This window comes from Piliocolobus tephrosceles, chromosome 2 (assembly GCF_002776525.5).
Source record: "Piliocolobus tephrosceles isolate RC106 chromosome 2, ASM277652v3, whole genome shotgun sequence".
NCBI lineage: Eukaryota > Metazoa > Chordata > Mammalia > Primates > Cercopithecidae > Piliocolobus > Piliocolobus tephrosceles.
This window is the reverse complement of record NC_045435.1, coordinates 83141787-83160872: the sequence shown is the minus strand read 5'-3', so window position 1 is coordinate 83160872 and position 19086 is coordinate 83141787. Positions and strand designations below refer to the sequence as shown.

Sequence of the window (19086 nt, the reverse complement as noted above, 5' to 3'; positions counted from 1 at the left end):
GTAGAGGTGTGACCTCGGCTCACTGTAACCTCGCCTCCCAGGTTCAAGCAATTCTCATGCCTCAGCCTCCTGAATAGCTGGGATTACAGGCACGCACCACCACATCCAGCTAATTTTTGTATTTTTAGTAGAGACGGGTTTAACCATGTTGCCCAGGCTGGTCTCGAACTTCTGACCTCAAGTGATCTGCATGCCTCGGCCTCCCAAAGTGCTGGGATTACAGGCGTGAGCCACCAAGCCCAGCCCACCATGTGGTCTTAATAGCAAGCATGGAGTACCAAACAAAAATTCATTAAATGCTCCTAGAATATTATACCCCACAATGCAAGACAACAACAACAAAACACCTGGTAAGATGATCAAGGCTAGGCCATTATAAACCTCCTGGTCACTCCCGATGCAAAGAATCATCAAGGACACAGCTGGTTTGTTTAAAACTCCCTGGTAATATTTCAAACCCATTCCATCTAGGTCAAAATAGACAACAAATTCTCCCCTGGGACAGACTTCTCTGTCCAGGCCACATAGCTGCAGACATGTGCACCAGTTCCATTTACTACACTGAACATTCTTAGTCACTTGTGAATTCCTGGCATCATAAATGTCTACCGACAGCACAATAGACATTTATCTCCCTATTTTAAAAAACTGTATTAAAATATACACAAAACTTACCATTTTAACCATGTTTAAGTGTAAAATTCAGTGGCATTTAGTACATTCACATTGTTGTTTTTAAGGTTCATCCATGTTCTAACATGTATCAGAATTTCATTTCTTTTTATGGCCGAATAATGTTCCATTGCATGTATATATGACACTTATTTATCCATGCTTCCACTAACGGACACTGGAGTTCTTGAGATGTTTCCACCTTCTAGCTAGTGCAAATACTGCTGCTGTAAACACTGGTGTGGAAGTATCTGTTTGAATGCCTGTTTTCAATTCTTTTGGGTATATACCCAGGAGCAGAAGTGCTGGGTCATATAGTAATTCCAAGTTTAACTTTTTGAGGAACCACCCAACTGTTTTTTCCCTAGTGCCTGAACCATTTCACGTTATCACCGGCAATCCAACAGGGTGGCCAGTATACAGCAGTATATGAGGTAACAGAGTATATGGAGTATTTTCCACATACTCCCCAACACTTGTGATGTTCTGTTTTAATGATACTAGCCATCCTAATGGGTATGAAGTGATACCTCAATGTGGTTTGAATTTGCAATGTCCCTATTGACTAATGATGTGGAACATCTTTTCATGTGCTTATTGGCCATCTGTATACCTTATATGGAGATTCCTATTAAAATCTTTTACCCAGTTTTGAATTGGGCTAATTCCTTTTTATATACATTATATGCTTAGAAAACGAATGGGTCAAGTTTCTTAGCAAAAAAGTACTGGAAAACAACACTAACTCTTTTTTTTTTTTTTAATTTTTGAGATGGAGTCTCACTGTCACGCAGGCTGGAGTGCAGTGGTGTGATCTTGGCTCACTGCAACCTCCACCTCCTGGGTTCAAGCAATCCTCCTGCCTCAGCCTCCCGAGTAGCTGGGATTGCAGTCACGCACCATCACACTCGGTTAATTTTTGTATTTTTAGTAGAGATAGCATATCACCATGTTAGCCAGGCTGTTCCTGAACTCCTAACCTCAGGTGATTGGTCCGTCTCGGCCCCCGAAGTGCTGGGCTTACAGCCAACGTGCCTGGCCAACACCACTAATTCTTATTAATGCAAAGAAAATGGATCATGACTACTCCATCTATTATAGAATGTGTATGTAGACACACAAACCAATATTTAGATATAAACTACTTTGGAAAACAGAGATCAGACTGGGTCTATGTTGCAGAAATTTAAGAAAAGGAACAATCATGGAGAAACCTCATCACAAAATACACCTGAGGCATAATCCAGACCGCAACTTTTACTTGTCCAGTGAAACATAAATTAACTTTGAACAGCCAAAAATCTACTTTAAGTCAGGCAGAGTGCCTCATGCCTATAATCTCAGCACTTTGGCAGGCCTAGGCGGAAGCACTGTTTGAAGCTAGGACTTTAAGATCAGCCTGGTCAACACACTGAGCCCCTGCCTCTACAAAAAATTTAAAAAGTAGCTGCACAAGGTGGTGTGCACCTGTGGTCCTGGCTGCTTGGGAGGCTGAGGCAGGAGGACCGTTTAAGCCCAGGAGTTTTGAGGTTACAGTGAGCTATGTTCACGCCACTGCATTTGAGCCTGGGCAATAGAGTGAGACGTCGTCTATACAAACAAACAAACACAAACATACCTACTTTATATTAAAATATGAAACCACCATATGGCAGAACCCTGAACCCTGACTTTAAAAGGAGCAGAAAGTTTCCAGATTGCTGGGCGCGGTGGCTCAAGCCTGTAATCCCAGCACTTTGGGAGGCCGAGATGGGCAGATCACGAGGTCAGGAGATCAAGACCATCCTGGCTAACACAGTGAAACCCCGTCTCTACTAAAAAATACAAAAAACTAGCCGGAAGAGGTGGCGGGCGCCTGTAGTCCCAGCTACTTGGGAGGCTGAGGCAGGAGAATGGCGTGAACCCGGGAGGCGGAGTTTGCAGTGAGCCGAGATCCGGCCATTGCACTCCAGCCTGGGCGACACAGCGAGACTCCGCCTCAAAAAAAAAAAAAAAAAAAAAGTTTCCAGATTCTCTATGCTGCCTCCCTAAAACTACTGCCAGGCCAGACAGATGCTCTGACTTTCTCTAGAATGGGGTGTATGGTAAAGCATTATAGTTTTGGAGGTTTCCTCACATAAGAGGGAATAAACATTGATGGCAATAATGAATCATCATACACACAATGCTCCCTATGCTAAGCACTTTACATGTATTACTCTATTCATCTGCTAGCGTAGGTCTATTATTATTGCCACTTTATAGATGATGCCCAAATACAACAACAGAACCAGACTCCAACTTAGTTCTAACAATACAGTCTATATTCTTAACCAGTGTGCCACCATACAGAGATGTCAATCCAGCAGATTATAGGTAACCTAATCACCTGGATGGTGATACTTACCTCTGGAAAACAGGTGCTGCTAAGGTTTGAATAACTGAGGTGGCTACAGATAAAAATGCATCAACATTTGGAAATACTATCATTTGGCACAAATCATGTTTTGGTCAGTGATGGACTGCATATACAACAGTGATCCCATAAGAATACTGTGTTTTTACTAAATCTTTTCTAAGGCTAAATATACAAATACCAGTGTGTTACAAATGCCTATAATATGCAGTGCACTAATGTGCTGTACAGGTCTGTAGCCCAGGAGCCACAGGCTATCTCATTGAGCCTAGGTGTTAATAGGCAATGCAATCTTGGTTTCTTGGTTTGTGAAAGTACAAATACACTCTATGATGTTTGGAAATGAAATTGCCTAATGACACATTTCTCAAGACAGTATTCTCATTGTTAAATGACACATGATTGTACCTAACTGGTTGAATTTGTCATAGGAGCCTAGGTGAGCAGAACATTCCTCTTCACACAAATCCCCAAAAGCTTCACAGTCTCTGCATTCTTTTCTGTTTCTGATAAGAAAAACTGGTTGCCCTCCTCTAGTAGCTGGGCTTATTTATTCATGAATTAACCTTCCATCATCCACAGAAAAGGTAAAATGTTACTCTTTTCTCATGCTTGAATATGCTTAAAGTTAGGATTCTGACTTTTTTAATACTTCATGTAGATCAAGTGTTAGTTAGTCTGATCGTTTAGTTTGGGAAACGGCATTCAGCAAGCAACAGCATGTACGGCGCAGGACAAAATTATCATATTCAGCATCAGGTTTAATATGGTTCATTCCTCATCCCAGAGAATTGATGTTTAGAGAATTTTACACTTCTGTTTGGAACTACTGGTCACTGCAGTGGGCACACTGTAAGATAGGCATTATTCTTGAACATAGGAAGCAAACCAAAACAAAATACACTACAGAAACAATCCCAAGAAAAATTTAATAAGTGAATTATGCGACTGAAATGGAATGTAATACTATCAAGGCTTGATAGCAGTACTTGCTCCTCAGCACTAGATGGCAGTATTACTAAATAAATATAGTATCTGCGTGTGGTGACTGGCGATAAATTAAGCTAATTTTAGTCAATCACATGGCTTCTGACAATATCCAGATCTCAGTATTTCATAAAATTTTGTCACTATAACCTAAAAAGTGGAGTCTTCCCCCCACCCTGAAACACAGTCTTGCTTTGTCACCCAGACTGGAGTGCGGTGGCACAATCTTGGCTCACTGCAATCTCCCCCTCCTGGGTTCAAGCAATTCTCCTACCTCAGCCTCCTGAGTAGCTGGGATTACAGCATGCACATCACCTGAGGTCAGAAGAAGTTTGAGACCAGCCTGGGCAACATGGTTAAACTTGTCTCTACTAAAAATGCAAAAATTAGCTGGGTGTGGTGGTGCGTGCCTATAATCCCAGCTACTTAGGAGGCTGAGGCATGAGAAAGAATCGCTTGAACCTGGGAGGCATAATCTGGGAGTAAACTGTGTGCGCCACCACACCCGGCTAATTTTTGTATTTTTAGTAGAGACGGAGTTTCACCATGTTGGCCAGGCTGGTCTCAAACTCCTGACCTCATGATCTGCCTGTTTTGACTTCCCAAAGTGCAAAGTGCAAACAGATGGGATTACAGGCGTGAGCCTCCACACCTGACCAAAAGTGAAGTTTTAAAAGTATATGAAAAATCACAGAATAACACATCAGCATTATCTGTACCTCTTGAGTTCTGTATGTCTACAGACTCAGTGCTGTTGTTGAAAGGCTGAGCATCTATGGCTTGTCACACTCATTTTTCAACTTTCAATGGGCAGTGCTTTACAATTTTTTTTTTTTTTTTTTGAGATGGAGTTTCACTCGTTGCCCAGGCTGGAGTGCAATGGCACAATCTTGGCTTACTGCAACCTCTGCCTCCTGGGTTCAAGCGATTCTCCTGCCTCAGCCTCCCAAGTAGCTAGGATTACAGGCATGTGCCACCACGCCTGGCTAATTTCTTTTCTATTTAGTAGAGATGGGGTTTCACCATGTTGGTCAGGCTGGTCTTGAACTCCTGACCTCGGGTGATCCACTTGCCTTGGCCTCCCAAAGTGCTGGGATTACAGGCATGAGTCACCGCGCCTGGCTGATTCTTTTTTTTGTTGTTGGGTTTCTGAAAGAGGGTCTCCCTCAGTTGCCCAGGCTGAAGTGGAGTGGTGCAATCTTGGCTCACTGTAACCTCCACCTCCTGGTTTCAAGTGATCCTCCCACTTTAGCCTCCTGAGTAGCTGTGATTACAGGCGTGTGCCACCACACCCAGCTAATTTTTGTATTTTTAGTAGAGACGGGGTTTCACCATGTTTGCCAGGCTGGTCTCAAACTCCTGGACTCAAGGGATCTGCCTGCCTCTGCTTCCCAAAGCCCTGGGATTACAGGTGTGAGTCACCGTGCCTGACCTTACAATTCTTAAGGCATTTTTTTCTGCTCCATTTCTTCCTTAGGTCTCACAACAAATCTGCTTTAGGCAGTACAAGAATCCTTAACCTCATGATTCACAAAAGGAAGATGAAGTGATTCATGATTTAGAAAGGGATAGTAGTAAGCCCACTGCACACTCCTGGATGATGATCCTAAATCCAGATACAGTAAAAATGGGGCATGGGAAGGTAGAATACAAAATTTGGTTTAAATTAATTATCATCTAAGTATCTAAAAACATTTTGGATACATTGCTGATGTGAATGTAAAGCTGTACAGACTTCCTAGAAAACAGTTTGGTGGTTTCTTTCTTTCTTTTTTTTTTTTGAGACGGAGTCTCGCTCTGTCACCCAGGCTGGAGTGCAATGGTGTGATCTCGGCTCACTGCAAGCTCCACCTTCTGGGTTCACACCATTCTCCTGCCTCAGCCTCCCGAGTAGCTGGGACTACAGGCGCCCACCACCACATCCGGCTAATTTTTTTGTATTTTTAGTAGAGACGGAGTTTCACCGTGTTAGCCAGGATGGTCTCAATCTCCTGACCTCATGATCCGCCCGCCTCGGCCTCCCAAAGTGCTGGGATTACAGGCGTGAGCCACCGTGCCTGGCCTTTTTTTTTTTTTTTGAGACAGGGTTTTGCCCTTGTTGCCTAGGCTGGAGTGCAATGGCATCACCTCGGCTCACTGCAACCTTTGCCTCCCAGGTTTAAGCGATTCTCATGCCTCAGCCTCCTGAGTAGCTGCGATTACAGACACCACCACCACGCCTGTCTAATTTTTGTATTTTTAGTAGAGATGGGGTTTCACCATGTTGGTCAGGCTGGTCTCGAACTCCTGACCTCAGGGGAACCACCCGCCTTGGCCTCCCAAGGCAGTTTCCTATTAAACTAAAACATGCAATACCAAATGACCTCACACTTGTACTCCTGGACATTTATCCCAGAGAAATGAAAATTTATGTTCACACAAAAACCTGTACATAAATGTTCATAGGAGCTTTATTTGTAATAACCCAAAATTGAAAACAATCTAGATGTTCTTCCGTTAAGCGAGTTGCCAAAAATAGTTAAACAAATTTGTAATACTCTCAGTAATAAAAGGTAACAAATTTGATACATGTAACAACTTCAGTGAAATGTTCAGAAATTACGCTGAGTGAAGAAAGACAATCTCAAGAGGTCATATATATGATTCCATTTATATAATATTCTTTTTTTTTTTTGAGATGGAGTCTCGCTCTGTCACCTAGGCTGGAGTGCAGTGGTGTGATCTCAGCTCACTGCAAGCTCTGCGTCCCGGGTGCATGCCACTCTCCTGCCTCAGCCTCCTGAGTAGCTGGGACTACAGGCCCCCCGCCACTAGATCCAGCTAATTGTTTGTATTTTTAGTAGAGACGGGGTTTCACTGTGTTAGCCAGGATGGTCTCCATCTCCTGACCTCGTCATCCACCCGCCTCGGCCTCCCAAAGTGCTGGGATTACAGGCATGAGTCACTGCGCCCGGCCTATATAATATTCTTGAAATGACTTTATAGAACTGGAAAATAGATTAATAGTTGCTAGGGCTAAATGATGGTGGGATCGGGGAGGCAGAGGTAGAGGCAGAGGCAGAAGAGGGTATGAAAGGGAAGTCAGTGTGTTTATGAAAGGGCAACATAAAACATCCTTGTGGTGATGAAAATATTTAGCATCTTGACTGTGGTAGTGGATATACAAAGCTATACACGAGATAAAATTACACAGAACTGAATATACACACAAATAACAAGGGAAATCTGAACAAGATGTGTGGATTGTGTCAATAACCTGGTTATGATATCACACTATATTTTGCAAAATGTTATCAGGGGGAAAATGGATAATGGGTACATAGGATCTTTCTGCATTATTTCTTACAACTGCATATAAATCTGTAATTATCTCAAAACAAAAAATCTACTTAAAAAACTATGGATTTTATTTGGTATCTGTTCTTCTATCAGACTATCAGTTATAAAGAGAATTAACTCAACAAATATTTACAGTGCTACATGCTAAGGACACAGCAATGAACAAGGCTCATAAAACTGCCCTTCTTTCCTATTAAGAGACAGCTTAAAAACAAAATAAAAAGCCAAAACTGCTTTACATGGCGCTTATATTTTGATGGGCAGGAGACAGACAAAAAACAAAAACAGAAAACACGTTAGCTGGTTAGAAACCTTAGTGAGAAAATAAAGTACAGCAAGAGGATGGAGGTGAGGGAAGGTTGTTTTATTTTATTTATTTACTTATTTATTTTGGAGCTGGAGTCTCGCTCTGTCGCCTAGGCTGGAGTGCAGTAGCGCAATCACAGCTCACTGCAACCTCCAGCTCCTAGGTTCAAGCGATTCTCCTACCTCAGCCTCCTGAATAGCTGCGATTACCGGTGTCTGTTACCACGGGCTAAGTTTGTATTTTTAGTAGAGATGGGGGTTTCGCCATGTTGGCCAGGCTGGTCTCGAACTCCTGACCTCAGGTGATCCGCCTGCCTTGGCCTCCTGAAGTGCTGGAATTACAGGCGTGAGCCACTGCGCCTGGCAGTTTTATTTTATTTTTAATCAAATTAAATTAAGTTAAATTAAATTTTTGAGACAGCGCTTTGCTCTGCTACCCAGGGTGGAGTGCAGTGGTGCGATCAAAGCTCATAGCAATCTCAAACCCCCTGGGCTCAAGCGAGGCTCTTACCTCAGCCTCCCAATTTTCTGGGACCACAGATGCATGACATCACATCTGGCTAATTTGAAAATCTGTTTCTAGAGAAGGGGTCTCACTATGCTGCCCAGACTGGTCTCTAACTCCTGGGCTCAAGGGATCCTCCTGCCTTGACCTCCCAAAGTGCTGAGATTATAGACAAGAGCCACTGTACCTGTCCAAGGGGTATTACTATTTTTTCTTCCTTGAGACAGACAGAGTCTTACTCTGTTGCCCAGACTGGAGGGCACTGGTACAATCTAAGCTCACTGCAACTTCTGCCTCCTGGGTTCAAGCCATTCTGGTGCTACAGCCTCCTGAGTAGCTGGGATTACAGGCATATGCCACCACACCCAGCTAATTTTTGTATTTTTAGTAGAGACAGAGTTTTGTCAATTGGCCAGGCTGGTTTCAAACTCCTGGGCTCAAGTGATCTGCCTGTCTTAACCTTCCAAAGTGCTGGTGTTACAGGTGTGAGCCACTGCGCCTGGCCAAGGGTTATTTTAAACAGGGTAGTCAGAGAAGGCCTGACTTATGGAGGACATATGAGGCTTGAAGGAGGAAAGGGAGCAAGCCCTATCTGGGGGGAAAGTATTACAGGCCAAGGGAACAACAAGTGCAAAGGCCTGTCCCAAGGCAGGAACATATCTGGTACATTTGGGGAAAGGCAAGAGAGCCAATGGGACTAGAGCCAGGTGAGCAATGCACAGTGACAGATGAGGCCTGGGGTAGAGGGGCCAGGTAAGGTAGGGCCTCGTGGTCCACTGTCATGATCCTGGCTATTATTTGAGTAAGCTGGGACACTGCTGGAGGGTTTTAAGCAGAGGAATGCCACGATCTGAGTTATGTTTTACAAGGATTACTCTGGCTATTGGGTTAAGAATAGATAAGAAGCAACCAGGGGGCAAAAGATGGGAAACCAGGTAGCAGGCTACTACAAAATCCAGATTAAACAGTTACTCGGATCATAATGACCCAGGAGGATGTCATTATGTTGCTGCACGTATGAACCTTGACACAAGTGAAAAATCAAACTTGCACTCACTATAACCCTTACTAAACGTTACTCTTTGTCACTTAGGATAAAGCTAGAGCTTTAGCTGTACAAACCTTATCTTGTGACCCAGAGGGCGTTTCTTCTAGAGTCTCGGTGCTTCCCAGATTGGAGAGCTGAGTGCTTGGCTGTAACCCAGGGCTGGAGATATTTGAGTCGCCCATCTGATTCTTTAAAAAGTTAAAAGAAAAAAATATATCATGTGAAAAAAATTGCTATTATTTGGCTCACAAAACAGCATTTGAGGTTATCAGAAATGATACTTTTTAAAAAGAAGAAAAACCAACCTCGAAATGTTTGCTCTGTACTCCAATGTAAGTAACATGCAATAAAATTTCTAGAACAATGAGCACCTAATTTGAGACAACAGTGTTGGCCACAACTGTTATTTTTATCACCTTTTTAAGAAAAAGATAATGGTATTACTTTATCACATATTCTTTTAATCTTTATTTGTTTCTCTGAGACGGAGTCTTGCTCTGTTGCTCAGGCTGGACTGCAATGGCACGATCTTGGCTCGCTACAACCTCTGCCTCCTGGGTTCAAGCAATTCTCCTGCCTCAGCCTCCCAAGTAGCTGGGATTACAGGTGTGAGCCACCACGCCCAGCTGTTTTTTTTTTTTTTGTATTTTTAGTAGAGACAGGGTTTCACCACGTTGGCCAGGCTGGTCTCAAACTCCTGACCTTGTGATCTGTCCACCTCGGCCTCCCAAAGTGCTGGGATTATGGGGGGCATGAGTCACTGTGCCCGGCCTGATTTTAATTTTAAGTAAAAGCTAACATATGGTAAAATTAATTTTTAAGGGGTGTACCGTTCTATTTCTGTTCCTATAGGCATAATCAGGATACAAAACAGTTCCAATCATCCAAAAAAATTTCCCTTGTGCTGTCCTATTGCAATCATGACCTCCTTCCACTCCTGGCAACTAGGTCTATTCTCTCCCACTCTAGTTTTATCTTTTCAACAGTACCTTAACTCGTTTTGCCAATTTGAAGCTTTTTTCAGGATCATCGATTAATAATTTAGTAGCTAGTATTATAGCAGAACTGTATGCGAAACAGTGCTTTTTCACATTTTGTTCCTTGAAGTTCTGGTGAGGATGAAACAGGCATGAAAGGAAAGCACTTAATTCAATATTTAGCGAAGAGTAAGGTGACAGTATAATTCCGCTAAAAGAAAGTTCAGCAGTAGAGAGCTTGTCTCACTCCAGTGAAGCGTGGGGGCTTTGAGGTGCCAAGTAAAATTCCAGGAGAGTTTCATAACCATTAAATGCCCATTGCTTGCACATAGTAGATGGTTCATAAGCAGGTATTGAATAAATTAACTAATGTACCACAACTGCCATTTTATTCAACTTTTGGGAGAGAATTTTATCAGCTAATTTATAAACTAAAATGCAAAACAGAAGAGAAAGAAAACAGTGAATTTCAGAAAAGCCTCTCATTTGGGTAAAATTTCAAATGAAGCTTAATGAAGGTTGTGTATCTACCACCCATTACAGACCATGACCATACTTTTTAGTATTATGTGGTACAAACTATCAGAATACTTTTCAAAGCCTACACAAATTCCTAGGACCACTGAGGATCCTAACAGAAATGGCAGTGGTAAAGAGGCACGAAGCTTTACCAGAACTAGCTGCTGCAAGCTAACTTCCGCACTCCAAGACCATCTTCTCCCATAGTAATCTTATAGGAGTAGAAAAAAGCATTGTAAATTTTCCTGCCAAAAACAAGTACTCTGGGGTAAGCGAGTTCTTACCTTATGTTTTAGATTTAAAATTGTAAGACACACCTTTAAAAAGAGACACAGGGTCTCACTGTTGCCCAGACTGGAGTGCAGTGGCACAACCATAGCTCACTGTAGCCTCTGACTCCCGGGGTCAAGTGATCTTCCTTCCTCAGCCTGCCAAGTAGCTGGGACTGATTACAGGAGCATGTTAACATACTTTCTTTTTGAACTTATATTTCTGCTGGTCCTGGAGGCCAGCTTCCCTAGTAAAATAGTCTCCTGCAGACCTCCTCCTCTCCTTTTGGTCTTCCTTGGTCAGCACCCAAGTACTCAGAGAGCCTTACCCTCTCATACTCATCCTTGGCTCTGCTCAGCATCTCCAGGATGTCGATGGGCCTGTGGTCGCTGCAGCCATTGGCCTGGCTGGGACTCTGTTTATCCAGAGCAGCTTGCTGGGATCGCCGTGTCTCCTCTTCTACCACACTAGAGGAGAACAAGGTTTTAGAAAGGCCTCTTAAAATCTGACCCAAGGTTTCTTTTGGTGTTCATCTTCCAAGGACACACTAAGAGTGTCACATGATGACATTATTCTTTTTTTTGTTTTTTGAGATGGAGTCTCGCACTGTTACCCAGGCTGGAGTGCAGTGGCGCAATCTCGGCTCACTGCAAACTCCGCCTCCTGGCTTCACGCCATTCCCCTGCTTCAGCCTCCCGAGTAGCTGGGACTATAGGTACCCGCCACCACGCACGGTTAATTTTTTGTGTTTTTAGTAGAGACAGGGTTTCACTGTGTTAGCCAGGATGGTCTCGATCTCCTGACCTCATGACCTGCCCTCGGCCTCCCCAAGTGCTGGGATTATAGTCATGAGCCGCTGCACCCAGCCAATGACATTATTCTTGCAATATTTAACACAGAACCTCAGTTACCTCATTTCAGGAATATATGACTTACCATTTCACTGTCTCATTAACAGTGCCAATATTTACCCTTCAGAAGGATAAAAATACAGAATTCCTTCCTAGAGTTGGCAGAGATGCATTAAAAACTCCACTAAGGTATCTCCCTTTTTCCCTTGAAGTATTTCAAAATCAGTCAAACTAATTGCTAAAGTAAATCTGAAAATGGACAATGCCACCAAGACACAGGAAGGCTGCATAGTTGAACAAATCCTCTGTGGAAAGTTTGGATTGACACTGGGCTAGTAAGGACAAAGTCATTTCTTGAAAATAGAGGTCCTGGTGAATCCTTAAAAGTTAATGATAATGCTATAAGCAAATAAAAGGTTTCCCCTATTCTCCCTTTAAAAAACCACCAACTTAGCCTGGGCAACTTGGCAAAACCCCGTCTCTATAAAAAATACAAAAATTAGCTGGGCGTAGTGGTACACGCCTGTAGCCCCAGCTATTTGGGAGGCTGAGGTGGGAGGACTGCTTGAGTCTGGGAGGTAGAGGTTGCGATGAGCTGAGATCACGCCACTGCACTCCAGCCTGGGTGACAGAGGAAGACCCTGACTCAAAAACAAACAAACAAACAGACAAACAAACAAAAAAACCACACACTAAGTGGGTTTCCAGTTTTTAAGAACACCCCCTTCTCCCTTGTATAGAAAGATCTGAAACAATTACAGCAAAATGTTAGGAACTGAAAGCTGGGTGGTAAGCACATACATATTTTATTATTTCCTATATTTTTCTTCAAGCTTTCAAGCCTGAATAATAAATTTTAATAAAGCAACTTTTTTTTTTTTTTTTTTTTTTAAAGATTCATTTAGGCCAGGCACAGTGCTCATGCCTATTATCCTAGCACTTTGTGAGACCGAGGCAGGAAGATCACTTGAGCCCAGGAGTTTGAGACCAGCCTGGGCAATACAGTGAAACCCTGTTTTAAAAACCAACAAACCCAGCCTCTACAGGAGCTCTCAGTACAGTGTGGGGAAGAGGTGGACAGAGACGGCTTTTTTATTTAAAAATACTGGGTTAAACAATATTAAACCGACTTAAAAAAAATAAAAAACAGAATCCTTGAGTTTTATTATTATTTTTGTAGAGATGGGGTTTGATATGTTGCCCAGGCTGGTCTCAAAACTCCTAGTCTCAAGTGATCTTCCTGCCTCAGCCTCCCAAAATAATGGGATTAAAGGCATGAACTACCACAATCCACCCACTGAATTTCTGTTTGTTTTACTTATTTTTTTATTGTACAGACAAGGTCTCATCATGTTGCCCAGGCTGGTCTCAAACTCCTGGCCTCAAGCAATCCTCCCACCTCAGCTTCCCAAAGTGCCGGGATTATAGACATGAGCCACCACACCTGGCCAGTTGATTTTTAAGCACGCAAAAATTTATTGTGATTCTCCAAGGGCAGGCCTATAGATATTCTCAAATTTTATTTGATTATAGAATTTTCCTCTGAGGCAGAATTCCTGTTTGGAAAATGTGGCTTTAAGGTTAGTTACCTTATCTAGATAGTTTCTCTATCTATATTTTTATAGCTCTTCATAAGACTATTACTTCTAAAACAAATGTAGAATCATGAATTTCATGGTAGACTGAAAGACTGGTATGGGATATGAGAATAAGACCAAATATGAACTGTTTATTTAATGCTCAGATATCGGTCACATCAGCCTGAATCCATCTTCATAAAGGATCTGTCACACAGCCTGTTTTCCACCTACTTCCTGACATGTTGCCTGACTTGGCCATGCTGGTATTTAACTTTTCCCTGACCCAGACTAGGATCTGTGATTCTGTGATTATTTTGGTTTAAAAGAAGAATATTTCTTTTCTTTTCTCATACCAAAGCCTCCCTAGTAGCTGGGATTACAGGTGTGCACTACCATGCCCGGCTAATTTTCGTGTTTTTAGTAAAGGCAGGGTTTTGCAATGTTGACCAGGCTGGTCTTGAACCTCTGATCTCAAGTGATCCGACCACCTCAGCCTCCCAAAGTGCTGGGATTACAGGCATGAGCCACTGTGCCCGGCCAGAACAAGTAATTTTATAAAGCTCACCACTGCTGAAAGCAGAAGCTGTCAGGGGTGGTATGGAAGGGACTCTCACATAAATGAGGCTTGGACTCTAAGGCCTCTTCTAACCAAACTTTATGAATAGCACCCATGCCGTTCTCCTTTCCTTTCAAACACCAAAACCTACCCCTAAGATGTCTGTAAGATCAGGAATAAAGCTTACTTCCATGAGTTCTCCAAAGTTTACATAGTCTATGTGGCCAAACATTCAAACAACATTTTATTGTTAAAAAGAGTTTCTGAGGCCGGGTGTGGTGGCTCATGCCTGTAATCCCAGCACTTTGGGAGGCCAAGGTGGGTAGATCATGAGGTCAGGAGTTCAAGGTCAGCCTGGCCAAGATGTTGAAACCCCATCTCTACTAAAAATACAAAAATTAGCTGGGTGCGGTGGCAGGCGCTCGTAATCCCAGCTACTCGGGAGGCTGAGGCAGGAGAACTGCTTGAACCCGGCGGGGCAGAGGCTGCAGTGAACCGAGATCACACCACTGCACTCCTGGGTGACAGAGCAAGCCTCTGTCTTAAAAAAAAAAAAGAGTTTCTGGCACACTGGATTTCCTCTTTAGGAGAGTCAACATCTTCTAAGTTTAGTGGGTTTTCAACTCTGCCACCACTGACCAGAGAATATCCAAATTTAGATGATATAGGTCTAGAAGTTCACTCATTTTCCTACATAGTTTCTCATTTTTATAAACATTGTTTGGAGTAAATCAGTTTTTTACTTGGAGGATCTTTATTATATTGTGGCTGTCAAACAGTGATGGGAATAATTGTATTTAAAAGAATGGGCACTGATGGACACATTTATTTATATGTACAATATACTAACAAGAACTGTACTAGTATTTTGGGTTAGTAGAGGTGATATTGTCAAATATGTAGCAAACGACAATAAAAAATGTAACAAACAGGCTTATGCAGGCAGATTTAGAACAAAGACAGATAGATAGTCTTCTTTAGTTTTGGTGACCAGAAAAGCATTTATCACAAAGTTAAGGGTAACACAGTATTCTCTTCAGCCATAAATAGGCCAGACACTTAAAACTCATTATCAACAGTTTCACCATGGTATTCTCAAATCACTATTTTTTTTTTTTGAGATGGGATCTCACTATGTTGCCCAGGTTGATCTTGAACACCTGGGGCCCAAGTGATCTGCCCACCTGAGCCTCATAAGTGTTATAGCTGAAATGACAGGTACACACCACTGCGCCTGGCCTCTCTAATCACTTTCTTTTCTTCTTCCTTTTTTTTTTTTTTAATTGTTAAACAGAGATGAGTCTTGCTATTCTCAGGCCAGGATGGTCTTGAACTCCTGGCCTCAAGCAATCCTCCCTGCCTTGACCTCCCACAGTGCTGGGACTACAGGCACGAGCCACTGTGCCCAGGCTCAAAGCACTTTAATAACACACCTGATTCTAGTCAAACAAGCTGAAAATTTAAGCAATTGTCCCTTTTCGGGCATTTCTGGTGAAAGAAGCCCCAATGCTCTTCTTTTCCCTTCCAGCTTCCCATTTCTACTCCTCATCCTATTTCTGGGTTCAATAAAATATTTTTAGAAAGGCCTTCAGTCTTCAGCTTCATTTACCATTTGAAATCTTGCATTAGGGGTAACACTTGCCCTGATAGATAAATGGTTTTCTTTCGATAGTTGTTAGAGCTAAAAGACCCAGATCGTTTCACTCAGGGCCCAAATGCTCATTCTGTAGGAGAAAGTGTTTATATATTAATATATTCCAAAGTTTAGAAAAAATTCTGGATTTCTAGATAACCATGAATCAACAACCCTGTGTCTTCTTTTGCTGCTGCTGTTGTTGTTTTTGTTTTTTGAGACAAAGTTTCACTCTTGTTGCTCAGGCTGGAGTGCAGTGGTGTGATCTTGGCTCACCGCAACCTCCACCTCCTGGGTTCAAGTGATTCTCCTGCCTCAGCCTCCTGAGTAGCTGGGATTACAGGCATGCACCACCACACCCAGCTAATTTTGTATTTTTAGTAGAGATGGGATTTCTCCACGTTGGTCAGGCTGGTCTCGAACTCCCGACCTCAGTGATCTGCCCGCCTCAGCCTACCAAAGTGCTAGGATTACAGGCATGAGCCACCGCGCCTGGCCAACCCTGTGTCTTCTTTTTGTTTGTTTGTTTGTTTTTTGAGATGGAATCTTGCTCTGTCGCCCAGGCTGGAGTACAGTGGCGCGATCTCGGCTCACTGCAAGCTCCGCCTCCCAGGTTCACGCCATTCTCCGGCCTCAGCCTCCTGAATAACTGGGACTACAGGCGCCCGCCACCGCGCCCGGCTAATTTTTTGTATTTTTAGTAGAGATGGGGTTTCACCGTGTTAGCCAGGATGGTCTCGATCTCCTGACCTTGTGATCCGCCTGCCTCGGCCTCCCAAAGTGCTGGGATTATAGGCGTGAGCCACCACGCCCGGCCCAACTCTGTGTCTAAGTAACCACAAGTAAGCTGCCTTTGCTGTCACTTTCAAAGCTAAAACGAGTGATCATCAAATAAATGGCTTTGTTGAAAAATGGTTTTAGCTGGGTATGGTGGCTTGTGCTTATAGTCTCAATTACTTGGGAGGCTGAGGCAGGAGGATCCCTTAAGCCCAGGAGTTTGAGACTAGCCTGGGCAATGTGGCAACATCCCATCTCAAAAGAAAAAAAAATTAACGATGCCCTCCGGGTGTACACAAGTAATAAACATGGGCCTGCCCTGCAAGCTTACAGCCAGAACAGACAACAAAGCAGGGGGCTGATAACTTCCGATCAGGACATGTTGGTAGTCTTAGATCATAATCTGGCCTTAGCTATGTCTGCCTTCTTTACAATGTAAATATACCCTGAACTGAGATTCTGGGTTAATTACTTCTATATACTTTCATCAGTTTAAAATTAGGCTGTTGGCTTGGCACAGTGGCTCACGCCTATAATCCCAGTACTTTGGAGGATTACTTGAGCCTAAGACTTTAAGACCAGTTTGGGCAACATAGTGAGACCCTGTCTCTACCCACATCGCAAAAAATTAGCTGATAGTGGTGGTGCATGCCTGTAGTCCCAGCTACTTGGGAGGCTGAGATGGAAGGATCACTTGATCCCAGGAGTTTGAGGCTGCACTGAGCTGTGACTGCGCCACTGCACTCCAGCCTGCGTGACAAAGCGAGACTGTCTAAAAAAAAAAACCAAATAAAGTAAAATAAAATAAAAATAAAATAAGATTAGACTGCTAAAAAACTTAAGATTATTTTCTTTAAAACGTGTAGATTGAAAACTGCAAGAGAGCAAAGGGAATTTTATTTTGACAGATGGGGATGGCGGAGCAGGGAGAGAGGTCCACATTTCTAAGAAGATTCAGGCAAAAACTGAAAAAAAGCAGAAGTGCACCAGAGCACACCGTCTACCTATTATAGCATTTTGCCCAGAGCTCTGTAGTCCCTCAGGCACCCTGCAGCCCCGTGTCGTGGGCTTCCAGAATCCAGAATGGCAGTCCAGCAATATGGACAGGTCACACAAGGGCTGGCTTCTACAGGCTAGCTTGAGAGAGGACAATGAACTGTCCTTTAGAACATTAACTCAAGGAAAATAATTTTCTAAATGTCAAGGTTCTGAGTTACAAAAAATCTTCTGGAACACAACCCATGAGTGGATTGGGGCCTGCTAAGCCTAGAGTCTGTGTCAAACACAAGTTCACTTAAAAGAACTAAACACAGACGTGTGTGAGAGTTCTCTATCAGGCTATCACATATGGTATCACTTGTTACAGTGGAAATCTGGACAGAACCTAAATCAGAGCCACTGTATATGGTCAGGCTGTATACCTGATGCAGATATCCTCTGGAGCCAGGCAGTTTGGCAGCCCTAACCTACAGGTCCAACAGTAAGGTTCTGGTTAAATAATCATCTGTCTATAGAGCTGGATACAATGCAGCTGTCACAAATACTACAGAGAAAGATTTAATGCCTCGGAAAAATGCTGTTCATAAGAAAAGCAGTATATACAGTATGATCCTATTTTTGTAGAAAACAATCATACATATCTACTTAAAATATACAAAAAGACTGGAAGGAAACTGAAATGCACACTGGGAGGAGTAAGATAATAATTATATATATTTTAAAGCTTTTCGGCCTTTTCCAAGTTTTTGGCAGTAAAAAGAAATTGGGGAAATACATGAGTTGGCAGACTTACAAAGAGAAGTGGAAGGGGATTATTCTTCATTTCTCACATACCATCAGTTAAATTTATGGAGTAATATACTTACTCAGCCATGAGTTTTGCTATGCGGTGACAGTCATTCTTGTCATAAAACCAGATACTATATATCGACACTTGAAAAACAAAGGGAAAAAAAGATAAGAGGAAATGAGGTTTCAATATTTGGGTATATGTAAATAATATATTATCAACATGGAATGTCACTAAATATACCATCAGACCCTCAAATTGTTAATAGTCAATCTAAAGAAAACAAGTATCTCCTCCCCAAATGCTGTTTAATAAAATCAGGACAGGTAAAACATTCAGATAAAAATGACACAAAATAGTTTTAAACATTATCACCAGATCTCAGTGAACCTAAGACGTTACAAAGCGTAAGATGGAACCATTAGTTATGTACTATCAAGCTTTCAAGAAAAAGGCTTCCAATTAAACTAAGAATCATACTGATTCTAAGATGCATTCTAAATTGATATTAAAATTGTTGCCGGGTACGGTGGTTCACACCTGTAATCCCAACACTTTGGGAGGCCGAGGCGGGCAGATCACTTGAGGTCAGGAGTTCAAGACCAGCCTGGCCAACATGATGAAACCCATTTTTACTAAAAATACAAAAATTAGCCGGCTGTGGTGACATGCCTGTAATCCCAGCTACTCAGGAGGCTGAGGCAGGAGAATCGCTTGGGCCGGGAAGGCAGAGGTTGCAGTGAGTCGAGATCATGCCACTGCACTCCAGCCTGGGCAACAGAGTGAGACTCCATTAAAAAAAAAAAAAAAAAAGATACTAAAATTGTTACAACAAAAAGCTTTCAAAACAAATGTCAGCTCTATATCCATCCTATGACTGAC

At 42.6% G+C, this 19086-nt stretch overlaps 1 protein-coding gene across 2 annotated transcripts in view; it reads right to left on the bottom strand.

Moving 5' to 3' along the window:
* DCP1A (decapping mRNA 1A) overlaps window positions 1-19086 on the bottom strand; it is a 58963-nt gene that overhangs the window by 13059 nt on the left and 26818 nt on the right. For both annotated transcript variants that reach the window (XM_023189531.2, XM_023189532.2), the window contains exons 4-6: window positions 18281-18347; window positions 11347-11485; window positions 9327-9440 (exon numbers count right to left, since the gene is read on the bottom strand). In XM_023189531.2, coding sequence (XP_023045299.1) covers window positions 9327-9440; window positions 11347-11485; window positions 18281-18347 — 320 coding nt within the window. The remainder of the gene's footprint in view (window positions 1-9326; window positions 9441-11346; window positions 11486-18280; window positions 18348-19086) is intronic.